This window comes from Macaca mulatta, chromosome 2 (genome assembly GCF_049350105.2).
Source record: "Macaca mulatta isolate MMU2019108-1 chromosome 2, T2T-MMU8v2.0, whole genome shotgun sequence".
Lineage (NCBI taxonomy): Eukaryota > Metazoa > Chordata > Mammalia > Primates > Cercopithecidae > Macaca > Macaca mulatta.
In genome coordinates this window covers 39,520,130-39,540,486 of record NC_133407.1, presented here as the reverse complement: position 1 = coordinate 39,540,486, position 20,357 = coordinate 39,520,130, and the positions used below count along the sequence as shown (strand labels likewise).

Here is a 20,357-nt window from a genome sequence, read left to right as displayed (position 1 = left end):
TAATCCGCAGTGTGGGAAGTGGGGCCTGGTGGGAAGTGTTTGGGTCATGCGGACAGATCCCTCGAGAGTGGCTTGGTATCCTCCTTGCAGTAATGAGTGAATTCTCACTTTGAGTTCACAAGATATCTGGTAATTTTTTAAAGTGTGGCACCCCTGCCCCGTTGCTCCTTCTCTCACCGTGTGATTCACTGGCTCACCTTCACCTTCTGCTGTGGTTATAAGCATCCTTGAGGACCTCACCATAAGACGAGCAGACTCCAGTACTGTGCTTCTTATACAGCTTCCAGAACCTGAGCCAGTAAACCTCTTTTCTTTATAAATTACCCAGTCTCAGGTATTTCTTTATAGTAATGCAAAAAATAAAAAAGGCGACACAGTCATTTTACCAACCTTTTTAAAAAAAAAATTTCAGTTGGTACCAACATTTTACCAATATTCTTGCGAATCATGAGCATGAGATGTCTTTCCATTCGTTTGTGTCCTCTTCAGTTTCTTTCATCAGCCTTTTATAGTTTTCCTTATAGAGATCCTTCCCTTTAGTTAGCTTTATTTCTAAATCTTTTATTTTTTGTAGCTATGTAAATGGGATTGCCATCTTGATTTTTTACAGCTGTTTTATTATTGGTATATAGAAACCAATTTTTATGTGTTGAAAAAACGTAAAGCACTTTACTGAATTTGCTATCAGCTCTGAGAATTTTTTGGTAGAGGCTTTGGGTTTTTCTAAATATAAGATCATGTCATCTGCTGAGAGGGGCAGTTTGACTTCCTCTTTTCCAATTTGGGTGCATTTTGTTTTTTTCTCTTAACTGATTAGGACTTCCAGTACCATGTTGAATAAGACTTGTAAAAGTAGGCATGTTTGTTTTGTTTCGGTTCTTAGAGGAAAAGGTTTGAACTTTTCCCCATTCAGTATGATGTTACCTGTGAGTTTGTCGTATATGAACTTCGTTATTTTGAGGTATATTCCTTTTTTGCCTAGTTTATTGAGAATTTTTATCATGAAGAGTTGTTGGATTTTACCAAATGCTTTTTCTACATCTGTTGAGATGATCAGAGGGTTTTTGTCCTTCATTCTGTTGGTGTTATGTATCACATTTGTTGATTTGCATATGTTAAGCCATCTTGAATGCCTTATGTAAATTTTGCTTGATCATGGTGTATTAGTGAGTTTGTAGTGAGATTAAATCAGTAATAAAAAGTCTCCCACTCAAGAAAAGCCCAGGCCCAAAAGGATTCACAGCTGAATTCTACCAAAGATAGAAGAAATAATACCAGTCCTCCTCAAACTATTCCAAAAAACTTAAAGAGGAGGGAATTCTCAGTAAGTCATTCTAGAAGGCCAGCATTACCCTGTTAGCAAAACCAGATAAGGACACAGCAAAAACAACAACAACAACAACATAAAGGAAACTACAGGCCAACATCCCTGATGAAGTTAGATACAAAAGTTTTAGCAAACTGAAGTCAATAGCACATGAAAAAGGTAATATACTATGATCAAGCAATTTGTTAGTGTATAGTTGTTCATAATAGTCTCTGATCTTTTGTTTTCTGTGTTATCAGATGTAATGTCTCATTTTTCATTTCTAATTTTTTTTTATTTGGGTCTTTGTTAGTCTAGCTAGTGATTCATCAGTTTTATCTTTTTGAAGAACCAACTTTTCATTTCTTTGATCCATTGTTTTTTTTTTAGTTTTAGCTTCATTTATTTTTGGTCTCATCTGTATTTATTTTCTGCTGTTAATTTTGTATTTGGTTTGTTCTTCCTACTCTAGTTCCTGAGGTGCATCGTTAAATTGTTTGTTTGAAACCTTACTACTTTTTTTTTTTTTTTTTTTTTTTTTTTAAAAAGACAGAGTTTCGCTCTTGTCGCACAGGCTAGAGTGCAGTAGCGTGATCTCGGCTCACTGCAACCTCTGCCTCTCGGGTTCAGGTGATTCTCCTGCCTCAGCCAACCGAGTATCTGGGATTACAGGCACCCACCACCACACCCAGCTAATTTTTGTATTTTTAGTAGAGATGGAATTTCACCATGTTGGCCAGGCTGATCTCGAACTCCTAACCTCAGGTGATCCACCCACCTCAGCCTCCCAAAGTGCTGAGATTACAGGTGTGAGCTGCTGTGCCTGGCCTGAAACCTTACTACTCGTTTGATGCAGGTGTTTATTGCTATCAACTTTGATCCTAGTACAGTTTTTGCCATATCCCACAGGTTTTGGTATGTCGTGTTTCCACTTTCATTTATTTCAAGGCATGTTTTGATTTACATCTTAATTTCTTCATTGACCCAGTGGTTATTCAGGAGTGTGTTTTTAAATTTTTATATATTTGTAAGGTTTTCAAAGTTTCTCTTTGTATTGATTTCTGGTTTTATTCCATTGTGGTCTGAGAAGATATTTCATATGATTTTGATTTTTTAAAATTTGATGAGACTTGTTTTGTGGCTTAACATATGGTCTATCCATGTGCTAATGAGAATGATGTGTATTCTGTTTATGGCCATACCACCCTGAACGCACCTGGTCTTCTCTGATCTCGGAGAATAATGTGTATTCTGCAGTTGTTGGATAAAATGTCCTATAAATGTCAAGTCTATTTGGTTTAAGGTCTAGTTTAAGTCCAGTGTTACTTTAATGAATTTCTGTGTAGATGATCAAATGCTGAGAGCGAGGTGTTGAATTCTGTGTTATAGTCTGGGAGTCTGTTTAGATCTAGTAATGTTTGCTTTATAAATCTGGACACTCCCCTGTTGGGTGCATATATACTAAAAATTATTAAATATTCTTGTTGGGTTAATCTCTTTATCATTATATAATGACCTTTGTCTTTATGACTGTTTTTGATGTAAAGTTTGTTTCACTCATCATAAGTATAGCTGTTCTTGCTCACTTCATTTCTATTTGTGTGGAATATCTTTGTCCATCCCTTTAGTTTCAGTCTGTCTGTGTCTTTATAGGTAAAGTGCATTTCTTGTAGGCAGCATGTAGTTGGATCCTGTCTTTTATCTACTCAGCTGGTCTTTGTCTTTTTAGTGGAGTATTTAATCCATTTACATTCAAAGTTAATATTACTATATGACCCTTCGTTCCTGTCATAGTGTTGTTTTCTGGTTGTTTTGTGATATTATTTGTTTATTTCTTTTTCTCCTATTGTTTGTCTTTGTTGTTTGGTGATTTTCTGTAGCAGTGTCATTTGATTATTTTATCTTCCTCATATGTGTGTTTGCTTTACCAGTGAGATTTATACTTTTGTGTGTTTTCTTGATGGTAAACATTGTTCGTTCACATCCAGTTTTAGGACTCCCTTGAGCAGTTTTTTTGTGTAGAACAGATCTGGTGGTGATGGATTTCCTTAGCTTTTGCTTGTTTGGGAAAAAATTTATTTCTCCATTTATTAAAGATAGTTTTGCTGAATACAGTGCTGTTGACTAGCAGGTTTTTGTTGTTGTTGTTGTTGTTGTTGTTGTTTTCTTTTAGCAGTGTGAATATGTCGTCCCATTCTCTCTGGTCCTGTAAGGTTTCTGCTGAGAAATTTACTGGTAGTCTGATGAAGGTTTCTTTATATGTGACTAGACACTTTTGCTGTTTTTAGAATTCTGTCTTTGACTCTAAACAGTTTGATTGTAATGTGCCATGAAGAAGACCTTTTTGGATCCTAGCTTCTTGTATCTAAATGTCTATATCTCTTGCTAGACTTAGGAAGTTTTCATCTATTCTTTTATTAAGTAAGTTTTAAAATCCTTTCATTCTATCTTGGCCTTTTGGGACCCCGATTTGAACACGTGTGTGGTATTTCATAAGTCACAAAGGCATTGTTCATCTTTCTTTATTTTTGTCTGACTGAATTATCTCAGAAGACCTGTGTTCAGGCTCTGACACTCATTTTTCTGCTTGATCCAGTCTTTTGTTGAAGCTTGCAAATGTATTCTTTATTTTATTGAATGAATTATTCAGTTCCAAAATTTGTGGGGGTTTTTTTGTTTTGTTTGCCAGGGTCTTGCTCTGTCGCCCAGACTGGAGTGTAGTGGTGTGATCTCTCGGCTCACTGCAACCTCTGCCTCCTGGGCTCACATGATTCTCCCACTTCAGCCTCCCAAATAGCTGGGACTACAGGCACACACCACCATGCCTGACTAATATTTGTATTTTTGGTAGAGACGGGGTTTTGCCATGTTGCCCAACTTGGTCTCGAACTCCTGAGCTCAAGGAATCCACTTACCTCAGCCTCCCAAAGTGGTGGGATTATAAGTGCGAGCCACAGCGCCTGACCTGGTTCTTTTTAATGATATCTGTTTCTTTGGTAAATTTTTGGTTTATATCCTGAATTGTTTTGCTGAGTCCTCTGTATTGTTTTTCAGAATTCTGTTATATCTTACTGAGCTTCTTTAGAATAAATAATTTGGGTTCCTTTTCCAGGACTTAGTGATTTTTTTGGGGGGGGGGGGCATCTGTTGCTGGGGAATTATTGTATTCCTTTGGAGATACCAAGTTCCCTTGCTTTTTCATGTTTCCTGTGTCTGTAATTGATATCTGCACATCCGTTATAGCAGTTTGCTTCTTTGAATTGTTTGCTTTTGTATGGAAGGACTTTCTCCTGAAGATGTTAGCTGAAGTGTTCTTTGGGTGGCACTCTTTGGCTTTGATTCTGGATGCGTGCAGTCTCTGTACTATTTCTTGGGTTCTTGGGACACGGGGCAGCCAGTGTGGCATGGGCTGTGAAAGTGGCAGGGCGTCTGTGTCCCAGGAAGTGGGCACTGGTGTTGGCAGTTGCTGCAGTGTGCTAGACTGCCAGTCTCCAGGCTCACACGTGGTGCACACAGGTAGGTGCCACCTGTGGTGGTAGCAGCTGGGTAGGTAGGCTTAATCCTGTACCTGAAAGGAGTGTTCTGGTCCCAACAGTGGTGTTCTGGGCTGTTCCGTACTCTGGTAGGGGGCTGGGGCAACCAGGGCTGGGTGGAGTTGTCCTTAGGTCCTCTGATAGTGTGTGCAGGTGCCAGATATGGTAGGCAGGGATGAGGTAATCCCCAGGTTATCAATGGAATGCTTGTGTAGGGGGTGGTGGCAGTTGTGCTGCTACCCTGCTATTGGTGAAGATAGTGCTGCCTTCAGTGGCAGACAGCCTAGACTGGTAGGTGGAGAACACGTGCACCACGCTTGCCTCCGCACCACTGTGCTGGTGGTAGTAGCCCTTGTCTCAGTTACGCCTGAGATCTAGATGTGGTAGGCCAGGGTCTTTCTCATTTATGTTCTGGGGGCAGCAGCTCAATCTTCTCTTGTGTCTCAGCCCAGCACTCTTGGGCTCCAGGATAGTATGGAGTGTGTCGGGGTTAGGGCTCTAAAATAGTGCCTTGCTGTTGCTGTTCAGGTCTCAGGGAATTTGTGGGACTCGGCATGCGCTTCCTCTGTGGAGCAGTGCTGTTGTACAGTCTCCTGGCAGCTCATTATAGTTTCAGGGCCCATGAGGATCAAGGGGTTCTTCCATTGCTGGAATTGCAGGAGGCCACTGTGGGAATGTAGACAATTGAGGGTCTCTTACTTTTCTTCTCCCTATGTTGAGGAGTCTCTGTTGGCTCTCAGGTGATCCCGGCCAAGCAGGCTGCTTTGCTTTCTTCTCCTTTTTTCCTTTAACTATTTCCTGTCACATTCCGTTGAATTCCAGTGGATGACCTATTCAGGTTGTGATTTTATGCTTAGTATATGTATGTTTTTCCTTCAGATGGAGTCAAGCTCTGTTGCTCAGGCTGGAGTGTGGTGGTGCATCTCAGCTTACTGCAACCTCCGTCTCCCAGGCTCAAGCGATTCTCGTGCCTTGGCCTCCCAAGTAGCTGGGATTACCAGCATGACACCATGCCCAGCTGTTTTTTTGTTTTGTTTTGTTTTGTTTTGTTTTTTCGTAGAGATAGGGTTTCACTATGTTATCCAGGCTGGTCTCAAACTCCTGGGCTTAAGGGATCCACCCACCTCAGCCTCCCAAAGTGCTGGGATTACAGGCATGAGCCACCACATCTGGCCTGTATACTTAATATTTTTGTTCCTCTTAGTGGATGATGTATGCAATGACACTAACCAGTTATCTTGAAGCCCCTCCCAGGTATAACTTTTTAACAAGGGTTGAATAAATGAGCAATTTGGTTTTTCCAACTTTATTTTTATGAGATTAATTTATTTTTGTGTTTGATAAACATTTAGTGAACACTTAATGTAGCCCAACTTTTAGTTGGGAACTGTATATTTAGAGACAGTTGTAGATCATGAGCCCACATCCTAAAGGGGGATAGAGCTTTGTAAACTAATTGCAATTATACCTTGACAAGTTTAATAGCTGAGAAGTATACAAGACTCAGTGAGAACCCAAAGGATGAGTTGATTATCTGAAGTGTGAGGGCTTCACAAAATATTTATGCTTAGAATTAGTTTTAAAACGTGAGTAGAAGTTCCCCAGAAAAACCAGGAAGGAGCTCTATCTTTCAGTGGAGTTTGGGAATGTATAGGATCACCTGAGAGAGCGAATCTCAGTCAAGGTTTTCAGTATCCTTAAAGTTTTAATGAAAAGTTGTTCCCATTATGGTGATATATAAGTTCACAGATGTGGTTTTACATCTTAAGCACTGACTATAACATTGTGATAAGTTAGAGAATGGCACTGTAGAATTTGGAATTTCTTCTGTTGATTTCAGGAATATGGTGTGTCCTCACAGATATTTATGTGGATAGTTTCAAACAACTGGTTTTTTTGTTTTGTTTTGTTTTGTTTTTGTTTTTGTTTTTGTTTTTTGAGACGGAGTCTCGCTCTGTCGCCCAGGCTGGAGTACAGTGGCCGAATCTCAGCTCACTGCAAGCTCCGCCTCCCGGGTTCACGCCATTCTCCTGCCTCAGCCTCCCGAGTAGCTGGGAATACAGGCGCCCGCCACCTCGCCCGGCTAGTTTTTTGTATTTTTTAGTAGAGACGGGGTTTCACCGTGTTAGCCAGGATGGTCTCGATCTCCTGACCTCGTGATCCGCCCATCTCGGCCTCCCAAAGTGCTGGGATTACAGGCTTGAGCCACGGCGCCTGGCCGTTTTTTTTTTTTTTTTTTTTTTAAAGATAGAGTTTTACTCTGTCACCCATGCTGGAGTGCAGTGGCACAAACTCAGTCTCTGCTCACTGCAGCCTCCACCTCCCAGGTTCACGTGATTCTCATGCCACCATGCCCAGCTAATGTTTGCATTTTTAGTAGAAATGGGGTTTCACCATGTTGGCCAGGATGGTCGCAAACTCCTGACCTCAGGTTATCCGGCTGCCTCAACCTTCTCAAGTGCTGGGATTACAGGCGTGAGCCACCTTGCCCGGCCTAATGATTCATTCATTTGATCAAGGAATATTTGAGTGTCTATTACTTTCTAAGCATTGAGGATATAGCACTGAATATACCAGGCAAAAAATAATCTCTACCCTCATGGAATTTACATTTTAGTTAGGGGGAAAAAAAAACAATGAATAAAATACCTAAGGAAAATATTATGATATGGTAGATGGCAATAAATGCTATGCAGAAAAAAATAAAGCAGAGAAAGAAGAGATTGTGGGGAAAAGAGTCGTCTGATATAAGGAGGTCACTCCGCTGCCCATCTTTATACGTCTTTTTACATGTCATGTGTAAGTGTGTATATAAAGGAGAAATTTATAACTAGTTGTATCAGAGTTAGGAAACTCTTGAAGTGGATACAGGAAATTTTTTCTTTTTCCAAAAACTTTTTAAAGTGATATTTGTACATGGTACAAAAACTAAAAGTTTCAAATGGTATACGTTTTTATTCTAGTCAGGAATTGAGCCAGGAATTATGTTTTGTTGTTGCTATCACTAATGTATCACAGGTTTCAGATTTCTTTAGTGATGAACTGCCATTGACTAGTGCTTAGGATACCAAAATTTTTCTAAATGTTCAGGCTTCACCCTCAGATTCCTCTGCTGTCTGCACCCCAGTGCTACAGAGGGTATCTCTCTCCATACTGTTATCCCTTCTGCTAGTGGTAGACTGGTGTTGCTTATTGCCTGGCGCTATGACGGGGCATCTATTGTCCTAATCCTCCCTCAGTTTAACTATGCTTTGTGAGCCACCAAGGGGCCTCCTCAGCTTTCCTGTCTCTCCTTTCTGTAGCAGCCAACCTCTGTGTCGTCTGTGGTTGGCGTTCAGTGGGGGCTTCTGCCCTTCTTTCTTCTTCTTCTTTTTAAATATATAAATAGTGCTTTATTGATAAAAGGTTAGTTTAAATGGATGCAAAATTGCTGTGTAAAATAAGTGTTTTCAAAATACATTTCTATGGGTAGAGACTATCTTTTAGTAAAAGAGAAGTTATATATTATCAAAAATACGTATTTAGCTTTGGGTAGTAAAACAAAAGGGGATCAGAAGTATAGCAGTGTGGGCCCTTCCTCCCTGCATAGCTGTTACCAGGAGGCAGCGTGCCTGAAGTAGTACTTTCACTCAAACATACACAGGGCTTACATTAATCACTTGCAGATGCTTTTTTTCTTTTCTTACAGATTTTTCTAGCAAAGTTATTAAACATCAAAAACTCAAATAATGGGCTCTGCATGGATGTACTCTGAAGTCATGGAACACTTTTTCTTAGTTACCTTCACACAGTAAGCCATAACATACAGTTTTTGGCTATTCCTAATTAAGCAACAGTGAAGGGTTCTGCCCCTCTTTTAATACTGGCAAACCTCTGCTTAGTATTGGTATAGGATTCACGTCTCAGGACATTGTTTTGTCTCCTTCTTTCCTCCCAAGTAGAGGGTGTTTTCTTCTACTCTTCTCTCAGCTGCAGTGGGTCTTTGCTGTGCGTTGGGGATGACTCCATTTCTTAATCCTCTTCCCACCAGATTGAGGCTACTTTATAGAAGAGAAGGGTCTAGAGAAGTGAACCAGACATTTTGCCTTTACCCCGAGAAGTTCAGGATTACCCCCTGTAGACCTGCATTAACAAGAAAGGTGTTCTTGGTTTTTCTGCCCTGTCCCCAGGCTTTGTTGTGAGTACCTGGTACCTGGTTGAGTCCTGTGGAATATAGTTTTTTGTGTTTTTTTGTTTGTTTGCTTGTTTGTTTGTGTTTGTTTTTGAGACAGGGTCTCTCTCTCTCCTAGGCTAGGCTTCACTAGTGACCACCAGTTGTACCAGAATCATTTACTAAATAATTCATCTATCTTCACTGCTCATAATTATTCTCCATCAGTAGGAATGCATTTGTCTCTGAGTAACAGAAAAGCTGACCAATAGTGGCTTAAAACTCAAAGGAGTTTGTCATGTAGAGTAAATGTGGGAGTAGACATCAAGGACCTAGACTTCTCCTATTTTTCTCTTCAACCATTCTTTATCCTCATACTGGTCCCTTCATGGTTGCAAGATGACTGAACATCCCACATCATGTATGCATTTCAGATGAGTGAAAAGCAGGAACAAAGGAATAAAGAGATCATAATATCCTATGTCATTCATTTTAAAAGGCTTTTCCAGAAGACTCATCTAGCAAATTACATTTTTTTCCCTCAGATATTTCTTACATATTTTCCAGGCTACTCATGTATCTCCTGTCAATTATTCTTCTCTTCAATTCATGAACTGAATTGTTTAATTAAGAAATCAAATATTTTAGTTCCTTAGGGGTTTTGTTTGTTTGTTGTACTACATTTGAATCTTTTGAAGTATGTTGCTTTTTCAGGTTTTCCGAAGTGCTGATTATTCTGCCTTCCCTGCCTTGCTTGATGTTGGGCCTGTTTAGGTAGTTTATTTTCTTTGTAGCTTCCCTTAGGGCCAGGTTCAGTTGTTGTGGATCACAAAATGGCTGATTCTCAGTTGGTATAAAACAAGAGGAACTCTACTATGGTGGGGTTTTGTGATATAAAAGCAGCAGGTAGGCTGCTGAGATACCTTTAGGAAGCATCTTCGCTTTCTAGTCTATGTAACTTCTCCAATCTATACTCACACTCCCAGTCATGGAGTGCTCCCTACCACTCATCTAACACCAACATTAACTTTCTTTTGGGGTTTTGACTCTGAGTCCAGTCTCTTCTAGTGTCTGCTTTTTGTTACCTGTTCTTGGGATCTGCTATTCCATATATCACACTGGTGCTCTTCCCTATGACTCCAGCAGAGCTCAAGGCCTCACTTACAAACAAATTTGCCTAGCAGCACTTTGTTCTAAAAAAGACAAAAAGCTACACATTGAGAATATTCAGGCAACCATGTTCACAGAATTCCTTATTCTCTGCCTTGTTAAATTCCATTTCTGTACTAAAGTGTCTTAGGATAGAGAGGGAAACCTTTAGCCAATTGGGTTGTACTCTAAGTTTTGTATTTTAAACAAGATGACACAACCTGGTGATATCAAAAACTCAGATTGTTTTCTTAGAAAAGTTAATTAGTCCAGTGTATGAAGTGAAATTAAAATCAAGTTCATAGTAAAATTTGAAGAAATTTGGTTGGAGTTTAGGATGTATAAGATCATTTTTGGACTTCCCAGTGAAATGCTTATACTTTTGAAATTATCACTTCTTAAAAATTCAATTTAAAACCTTGAAAGATGTGATATGACGCAGGTATCATTATTACTTTGATCAAAATTCAAATGGCAATTATCCTTTCTAGTCTAAACTTCGAAAATTTTTTTTTACTATTTCAAATTATCTCAGCTAAGATCCAAATACAACAAACCAGACTATTATTTTCAATGGAAGGTTTAGAATGATAAAGTGGATGCTGTTTCTAAAATAGTAATTTTGAGTACTTTAAGAATTACTTAGTTGTGGCAGATCAAAACCAAATAAAGATAAAGCAATCAAATGTACTATGAAAGTCACCTATTTCTTTCTATAATGACTTTGCAAAAAAGGATTCCTATGTAGGTAGGAAGGGAAAAAAAAGCTTTGATCAAACTGCTATAATATGACATGCTTAATATGTTCCTTTTCTCTTTTTTAGGACAGTGGTGATTATCCTCTTACCATGCCTGGACCTCAGTGGAAAAAATTTCGTTCAAACTTTTGTGAATTTATTGGAGTCCTGATTCGACAGTGTCAGTATAGCATAATTTATGATGAGTATATGATGGACACAGTAATCTCCCTTTTGACGGGTTTGTCAGACTCCCAGGTCAGAGCTTTTAGGCATACAAGTACCCTGGCTGGTAAGTAATCAACATTTTATTTCCTTTTCATTTAGTTTTGTTGAATATGTTTTATTCTGATTAAAAACTTAATGAGAATAAGATTTAATTAAAACTTTAATTAGAATAAAACTTTCATTTGAATAGTTTTTGTTAAAATTTATGCCTGTTTTGATAACTGGCATTTGATAACCTCAAGAATGAAAATTGAAATTTTCTGGCCAGTGTCATCAAATGGCTGTCTGAATGTTTAGTTACTAATGTACATCCTTATTTATAACTGAAGAAATTTTAAGAGACCACTAGGCCAAATTCTTTGGAAAACCCAAGTAATAATAGTTGAAATTCCAAATTTATTCTGTTTTTTAAATTACATAATTACATTGTTTTATTGCTCATTATTATTATAGATAAGTGGGTAAATACTTGTTTATATATTTGAAACAATTCCATCCATTAGGGCAACAAACATTCTTCTATTCCTAGTGCTATAATAACTTAAACATACTCAAATATTAACGTATTTAAAATCAGTGCTTAAGGTAGGCTGTAGATAATTTGAAGAACTAACAGATTAGTTTTCACTTTTGCTTTATTTTAGAAGTATCATGACAACTTGTCAACCAACTATATTCATTTTTTTCTTGACTTTCAGTAACGAGGTAATTTTCTTATTTTAGCAGTTCTATTTTTCCTTCACTGCTTTAACTGTGCCTACCTAAAATGACTATTTTTTTTCATTCATAATGGAGTGTGTGTGTATACTCGTTGAGTGTTCATAATTGTATGTTTAAATAATCCCAAAGTACATCTTTTTTAGTAGCAGTAACTTTGCCTGTATTCATCTTACTTATTATCATGACAAACTAGATTTAGACTCAATAATTACATTTTATTTTGCATGTAATTTCTCGTTTATCTAATTTATTTAAAGCACTGTTCTTCAAACTTTAGCACACACCAGAATCACCTACAGAGCTTGTTGAAACAGATTGCTGGGCAAGAAGTTCCTAGGCAATGTTGATGCTGGTGATTTGGGAACTACACATTGCAGATGTCTGCTTTAAAATTTTTTTTTTTTTTTTTGGCTTAACCTGTTGCCCAAAGCCAATAAGATAATAATTGGAGTCATCTGTATGTTTTTACATTCTTTTTTCCCAATTCTCATTTTTCCCTTACTCAGTTAATTCATATTAACTAATATTAGTGTTTATTATTCTGTTGGTTACAGTCCCAACCAAATAAACATGAAGCACAGTTTGTTTTTTCTGAGAGTATTCTCTTCTCATTATTAGGAAGAGAAGGAGATATTTTACCCAATTTTATCTGTTTTCAAAATATTAAAAATATAATTTGTTGAAAAATACCTATGTAGAACATACATCAGATACAGTTTATACTGTGTTTTGAGAGTATCTTCTTAAAAAGTTACTGTAAAAATACTGTTTATTATTCAAACAGTTATATAATGTTATATATATTTTTTCTAATTCCACAGCCTTTAATAGTATCCTCTGCATTTGGTCCTTGCTTTTTTTCTTTTCTTTCTGTTTTCTATTCCTTTTTATCTTACTTTCTTCTTTCTGTGCACAGTAATGCCCATTTACCTGGTTGTCACATGCATAGGAAATTCAGCAGTTTGGGAAAAAAAAAAAAAAAAAAAAAAAACTTAAAGTAGAAATTGCTTGTAAATAACCAATTTTGCTGTCATAAAAATTAACGAATTTACTTTGATACAGAAGTTATTATCTGGGTTTCCCAAGGCCAAGAGAGGAGAAGCAACAAGTTAATTGAGGGCTGATAGTATTGTGAAATGACCGTTTAAAATAAGAAGACACAAAAATTAGTTTACAGATCTCCAGATAGAGCACAATCTTTGGCTTCTCTGTAGGGGCAAGCTACCTTTCTTTAATCTAGAAACTTGTGTGCATTCTGTTTAAAAGATTAATTGTATGCCATTTAAGAACCTAAGAGGAGTGCTGTATTATAGAAATATGCACAATATTTTGACTCTTAAAACATTATTTTGTGAACAATGTACTTTAAGTCATTTGCATTTGTCCTTCACTGCCATGTAAATGCAGTATTACTGTATTTTACTGCCTTTATGATGGTCCATTTCAGTTCTCCTTTTCATTTGTTCATTTTTAGTAACTTTCATTGTATTGTTTTCTCTATACTTATCCCTTTGGTTATCTCCATCTGCTAATCTTATATATGTTTAAATATATTTTCATTATGGCTTTCTTCCTATTCCTTTTGAATTGAGTGTCTCCTGCTTCCCCCCATTGCCTTTCTGTGTCTCTTTTCCACAGTCCACCTGTGTTCATCATAACTTTTAAAACTACTTCATGAATGTGATTTTGTTTTCAGCTGTGTTTTTTTTATATTAATATCATCATGTAGCCTATTTAAATTTGAAATTATTTTTCAAAATCAGATATCGAAAAGCAAACAACATATGTTTATACCAAATTTTCAAAGGATAAAACTGACTTTTCAGTTCTCTCAATTTACTTTAAAGTATTACTGTAATTCCCATGTGTCTACACTAATTAATGGTCATATCTTCCAAGGCTCATTTGTATAAAATGTGAGACATAGCAGTCACCTACCCTTCAACAAAGCACAGAGGGCTTGCTGAGAACTTAATTCCAGGCTGGACAACAGTTATCTATCTTTTCAAGGACATTTTGTTCTCATCTGTGCCCTCTTCTTATTTTTAATGGTATATGTACGAGGAATAGATTAAAAGATAATCATTTTTATTCACTTTGCAGGACAAGTCTTGGGGACTAGATAAAATGGGCAGGAACATTTAATCCTCTGCTTCAAAGACTATGTGCATGGACAGTTACAAGGCAGTTATGGCCAGATATGATTATCGGCTTTGGAATAAAATGCTCCTTGACATTGCTTATATCTTAGCTGAGAAGAGAGACCATCAGGTTAGTTATTTTGTAGGGTACAGATGTGATGAGTTCCAGAGCTTCATAAGTCATCAGAGTGGTCTTATCAGTAGTATTTTTAATCTGTTTTCCAAATACCCCATTTTCTTGTTATGAATTAAATATGTGTCCCTATTGTCAGTGTTTATGCATTGCATTTAATTGTATACTTTCACTACATTTTTATTAAAAGTTTTTTATCATTATGTAGTTCTTTATGTCTGTTTATTCCACATGCATAAGTATATTCTTATTTTTCCATTGGAGGTAAACTCTCTTTTTAGAATACATTTTACCATTAAATTGAAAGAGACTGTTAACAATTAAATTTTATATTTTCTTTTATCCCTTCGTTGGAATTTTCAAACATACTGTCCTAGTTATTTGACCCATTTTAATAAAGAAGCTTTACATTAAAGTATAGTTTTTATTAACTATTGATCTTTAGAACTAAGTGCCCTTATTTTTATTTGAAATAGCTATCTCAGTTGGACATAGTAGTACAGTTTGTGGATTTAATTTACGTAAGAAGCATTGTGTCATAATTATTTTGGTGGATTTACAGTCTGAGACTGGGAACTTTTTTTTTCAAATTTGATGACATTTTTATTTTTTGAGGGAATATTTTCTTTTTAAGGTCAAAAATAGATAAGATTTTCTTTGTTTTACCACTTTGTTGTTTGGTATTATGAAGATAATTTTACTCTCAATTGCTTTTCAGGATTATGTTTATTTTTAGGCATTTGCTTTTAAAATGTACACCAATACTTTACAACTTGTTGACTTCAAATTTTTGTTAGAGGACAACATTCAGGATGAGTAATGTTGGTTAATGTTTTAATTTTTTGTTACTTTCTCACATAATTTTCTGTGATGTTATAAATTAATGCTGGCTACCTCTGACTTCTAAAGAGAAAATTCTAATTTGAACAAAGGGGAGTTAAAATACAAAATTTGTATTAATGATGACATGATGATTGATTCTATTCTCTTTTTTCCCTCCTAAAATGAATTTGGGAAAAAATTAGAAAATGTGGTCAAGATCATCACGAGGCCAGTCTTCATCAGTGCTTATCAATAAGTCACTCTCAGACTCCTGAGGGATAAACATTTCTTTATACCTTATGGTTGATTTTATAGTGACATGGTTCATTATTGATTAACATTTCTTACAGAGTCACCATCTCCGACTTTTCCTCTGAGGAAAGAAATGACATATGAAATTGCTTTAATTTATAATCAGAGGCTGAAAATAATTTTGCCTCAGAAAATTGAAGTCTTTTTATTTGGCTTTCAGTTGCTGAAACCATGTAATACTGTGGTTGATAGAATGGGTTCTGGAGTGACTGTCTGAATTCATATTTGTCTCTGCCTTTTACTAGTTGGATAACCTTGGACAAGTCATTAACATAGCTGGTCTTACTCTCTTTATTTGCAAAGTGGGAAAGAAGAGATTAGGAGCGCTTGGGACAATGCTTGGCATTTAGTAAGCTGCTGCTATTATTCTATTATTCTTTAATAACAAAAAAGGATAATAGTATTTACCAATATTTCCCTTCATTTATGGTTTTACTCAGAATTTATTGATTTGCTTATTCTGTTTTAATAAAAAGTAATAAGACATGGCAGACATGGGGGAAATCAGAAATAAACTAGTAGATAAACTTTCTTTTTTTTTTTTTTTTTTTTTTTTTTTTGAGACGGAGTCTCGCTCTGTCGCCCAGGCTGGAGTGCAGTGGCGCGATCTCGGCTCACTGCAAGCTCCGCCTCCCGGGTTCAGCCATTCTCCTGCCTCAGCCTCCCGAGTAGCTGGGACTACAGGCGCCCACAACCGCGCCCGGCTAATTTTTTGTATTTTTAGTAGAGACGGGGTTTCACCGTGGTCTCGATCTCCTGACCTTGTGATCCGCCCGCCTCAGCCTCCCAAAGTGCTGGGATTACAGGCGTGAGCCACCGCGCCCGGCAGTAGATAAACTTTCAAGAACCACTGTTAAGAAAACGAACAGCTTGCATTTTCTTTTCTTTTCCTTTTTGTAATGCATGTTTATTTTCTGATTCTCACTCTGTTGCCCAGGCTGCAGTGCAGTGGCATCGTTTTATTTCACTGCAAACCCCACTTCCCAGGCTCAAGCAATCCTTCCACCTCAGCATCCCGAGTAGCTGGGACCACAGGTGCATACCACCACACTCGGCTAATTTTTTTGTAGTTTTTGTAGAGTTGGGATTTCGCCATGTTGTTCACGGTCTCGAACTCCTGAACTCAAGCAGTTTGCATACCACGGCCTCTGAAAGTGCTGGGATTACTACCACACCCATCCTGCATTTTCATTTTACTTATCTTTGGCTCTCAGGACCCATATTCTGTTTATTAAATTCAATAATTATTTTATAATTTTTAACCACACAGATTATTTCTGGTTTCTGTGGTTAAGATGTGAAAATTTTAGGGCAATCTGGTATTATCAAAGAATAGACCATGTAGTATAAATAATTGCTCTTTTTGTATTTACATTTTTTATATTCATTTTTCAAAATTCTTCTAGAGTTTGACCTTTTCATTGCTTTGTACTTTTACTTTGTCTTTACTTTTTCACCGTTGTGGTTTTCACCTCTCCTCCAGATATAAAACCTTTGTTCAATTTTCTAGGGTTTGTATACAATAGACCTCTGATGTTCTCATGGGATTAATGCCCAATAGTTGGCCAAATCTGTAAATACCACTGTATCATGTAGTTGTACCCATAAAATAAAGTATAACTTTAAAAGGTGTTTACTTTTTTGAATCTGTATATTTAGGTCTAGAATAACTTTTGAAATTTTCTAACTAAAGAACTGTCATTTTTCTTAGATTATTCTCTTTTACATTCTATCATTGGTTCTGAAAATTAGCTTTCTTTTGGCAGCCAGTTTTTATAAAGAAACAAGGATTTTTAAAATTACTTTATAAGCATTACGTATCTTGAATTTATTAACTTGGTGACTTTGGACAAATTATGTAACTCCTTTGCCTTTCATCTCTATAGCATAGGTACTAATAGTCCTTTCTCACAGTAGTATTGGGAAGCTTAAATGAAATAATTTATCTTTTGTTTCCTGAGTCATATAGATGAAATAATTTATGTTAAATATGTAACATACATCAGTCACTCAGTAGTTGTCTAATGTTGTTTTTTGTTGTTATTGTTGTTTTCGAGATGGAGTCTTGCTGTGTTGCCCAGGCTGGAGTGCAGTTGCACAATCTCAACTCACTGCAACCTCCCTCTCCTGATTCAAGCGATTCTCTTCCCTAAGCCTCCTGAGTAGCTGGGACCACAGGCATGCGCTATCACACCCAGCTAATTTTTGTATTTTTAGGAGAGATGGGGTTTCATCATGTTAACCAGGCTAGTCTCGATCTCCTGACCTCTGGCAATCCGCCCACCTCAGCCTCTCAAAGTGTTGGGATTACAGACTTGAGCAACCATGCCTAGCCCAATGTTGTGATTTTTTTAAATTATACTTTTTAAATTGTACTTTAAGTTCTAGAGTACGTGTGTACAACGTGCAGGTTTGTTACATAGGTATACATGTGCCATGTTGGTTTGCTGCACCCGTTAACTCGTCATTTACATTAGATATTTCTCCTAATGCTATCCCTCCCCCTGCCCCTGACCCCACGACAGGCCCTGGGGGTGTGACGTTCCCCGCCCTGTGTCCAAGTGTTCTCATTGTTCAGTTCCCACCTATGAGTGAGAACATGCGGTGTTTGGTTTTCTCTCCTTGTGGTAGTTTGCTCAGAATGATGGTTTCCAGCTGCATCCATGTCCCTGCAAAGGACATGAATTCATCCTTTTTTATGACTGCAGAGTATTCCATGGTTTATATGTGCCACATTTTCTTAATCCAGCCTATTTTTGATGGACATTTGGGTTGGTTCCAAGTCTTTACTATTGTGAATGGTGCCACAATAAACATATGTGTGCGTGTGTCTTTATAGTAACATGATTTATAATCCTTTGGGTATATACCCAGTAATGGGATGGCTGGGTCAAATGGTGTTTCTAGTTGTAGATCCTTGAGGAATCGCCACACTGTCTTCCACAATGGTTGAACTAGTTTACACTCCTACCAGCAGTGTAAAAGCGTTCCTATGTCTCTACACCCCCTCTCTAGCATCTGTTGTTTCCTGACTTTTTAATGCTCGCCATTCTAACTGGTGTGAGATGGTATCTTATTGTGGTTTTGATTTGCATTTCTCTGATGGCCGGTGATGATGAGCATTTTTTCCTGTGTCTGTTGGCTGCGTAAATGTGTTCTTTGAGAAGTGTCTCTTCATATCCTTGTGATTTTAATATAGAGAACAGCAAAGCTTATTTGGTTTGGTTATAAAGAGGGCAGTTAACTTGAAAAATTTTTGAACATATTTTTAATTTTCGTATTGTACACTAGAATATTTTCAGTATATATAAAATTACATATACTACTTATAGAGAATTCAGAAAAAGAGAAAAGTACAAAAATAAAAATTCTCTATAATGGTCCCATCTTATGACTATACCATAACTTGTTGTTATTTTTTTTATTTTTTTTATTTTTGAGACGGAGTCATGCTCTGTCGCCCAGGCTGGAGTGCAGTGGCCGGATCTCAGCTCACTGCAAGCTCCACCTCCCGGGTTCACGCCATTCTCCTGCCTCAGCCTCCCAAGTAGCTGGGACTACAGGCGCCCACCACTTCGCCCGGCTAGTTTTTTGTATTTTTTAGTAGAGACGGGGTTTCACCGTGTTAGCCAGATGGTCTCGATCTCCTGACGTCGTGATCTGCCCGTCTCGGCCTCCCAAAGTGCTGGGATTACAGGCTTGAGCCACCGCGCCCGGCCTTGTCTTTGTTTTTTAGATCCTCTATCATCTTTTGTTTTCTTCTTAATTTGTTCTCTCCTTTTTGTGTAGCATATTTTCTGATAGTTTCTTGAGAAAAAGGGAATTCGGGAAATATGTATTTGAGACTTTACATGCCTGAAAAATATGTTGTAGCTTCTTGCTTAATAGTTTGACCTAATATAAATTTCATAATTGAAAATTATTTTTCTAAGAATTTGTTTCTAGTTTCCAACATTGCCATTGAGAAGTCTAATGCTAATTTTAGACTTCTGGTTGTGATCCTGTTTCTTGTCTTTGGAAGCTTTGCGATTTTTTGTTTGTTTGTTTGTTAATGAAATTTCTTGATGGTATCCTGAAATTTTGTAATGATACACTGTTACGTATGTTTATTTTCCATTTCTTTGTCCTTTCTGTCCGTTGTATTACCTCGTGTTTATTAAACTTAATTTTGAGTATCCTTTTACATTTCTAAGAGTTCTTTCTTATTTTCCAAGTCTTCTTTTTTTTTTGAGATGGAGTCTGGAGTACGGTGGCATGATCTCGGCTCACTATGACCTACGCCTCCTGGGTTCAAGGGATTCTCCCACCTCAACCTCCTGAGTAGCTGAGATTACAGGCATGTATCACCATGCCTGGCTAATTTTTGTAGTTTTAGTAGAGATGTGGTTTCACCATTTTGGCCAGGTTGGTCTCAAACTCCTAACCTCAGGTGATCTGCCCGCCTCGGCCTCCCCAAAGTGCTGGGATTACAGGCGTGAGCCACAACACCTGGCCGAAGTCTCCCTTTTTTAAACATTCTATGTTTCGTAGGTACCTTTTCTTTGATGATATTAATTATTTCTCTGAGGTTTTCTTCTGCTCTCAGTCCTAACCTTTCTTCTTCTTATTCTCTGCTTTTTAAACTGTCTTTCATATTGGATATTTTCCTCAAATATGTGTTTCTTGGCTCTGTAGTCATTGTTGATAGTGAGATACTAAAAAGCTCAATGGCAGAGGGGTGTGTGTGTGTGCACCTCTGTCATGGTGGGACATTGACTCTGGCTTCCAGATTGGTGACATCACTATCGAGCAGTCTGGTGGTCAGTTAGTATTTTTTTATAGACCCTCAAATGTTGGTAGTGATAATTGTCTTCCCTGGAGAAGTTCAGCCTCTGCAGAAGGATCTTCCAGTCCACTTAAGCTTGACTGCTGTCTGCTCTTTTGGAGTTGGGTAGAATGAAGAAACACTCAGGGCATTCACACAAACCAAACATAATCACACATATATGTCTAATGACTCTGGATTTCTGGTTTATTTTCTTGAGAAGATAAATGTCTGGACTTCCAAAATGAATGGTCATAAAGGAATTTCTTGACTGCCTGGCTTGGAGTAGAGAGTTGGGGATTTAATTGCTTATTATACAGAC

The 20,357-nt window shown here is 37.4% G+C and overlaps 1 protein-coding gene across 5 annotated transcripts in view; it reads left to right on the top strand.

Moving 5' to 3' along the window:
- The window catches only part of STAG1 (STAG1 cohesin complex component), a 401,927-nt gene that overhangs the window by 213,232 nt on the left and 168,338 nt on the right, over window positions 1-20,357 (top strand). For 4 of the 5 annotated variants that reach the window (XM_077991519.1, XM_015132094.3, XM_077991520.1 and 1 more), the window contains one exon: window positions 10,963-11,167. In XM_077991519.1, coding sequence (XP_077847645.1) covers window positions 10,963-11,167 — 205 coding nt within the window. Of the gene's footprint in view, window positions 1-10,962; window positions 11,168-13,926; window positions 14,095-20,357 lie in introns of those variants that run through there. The other variant, XM_015132097.3, reaches the window with a different exon arrangement.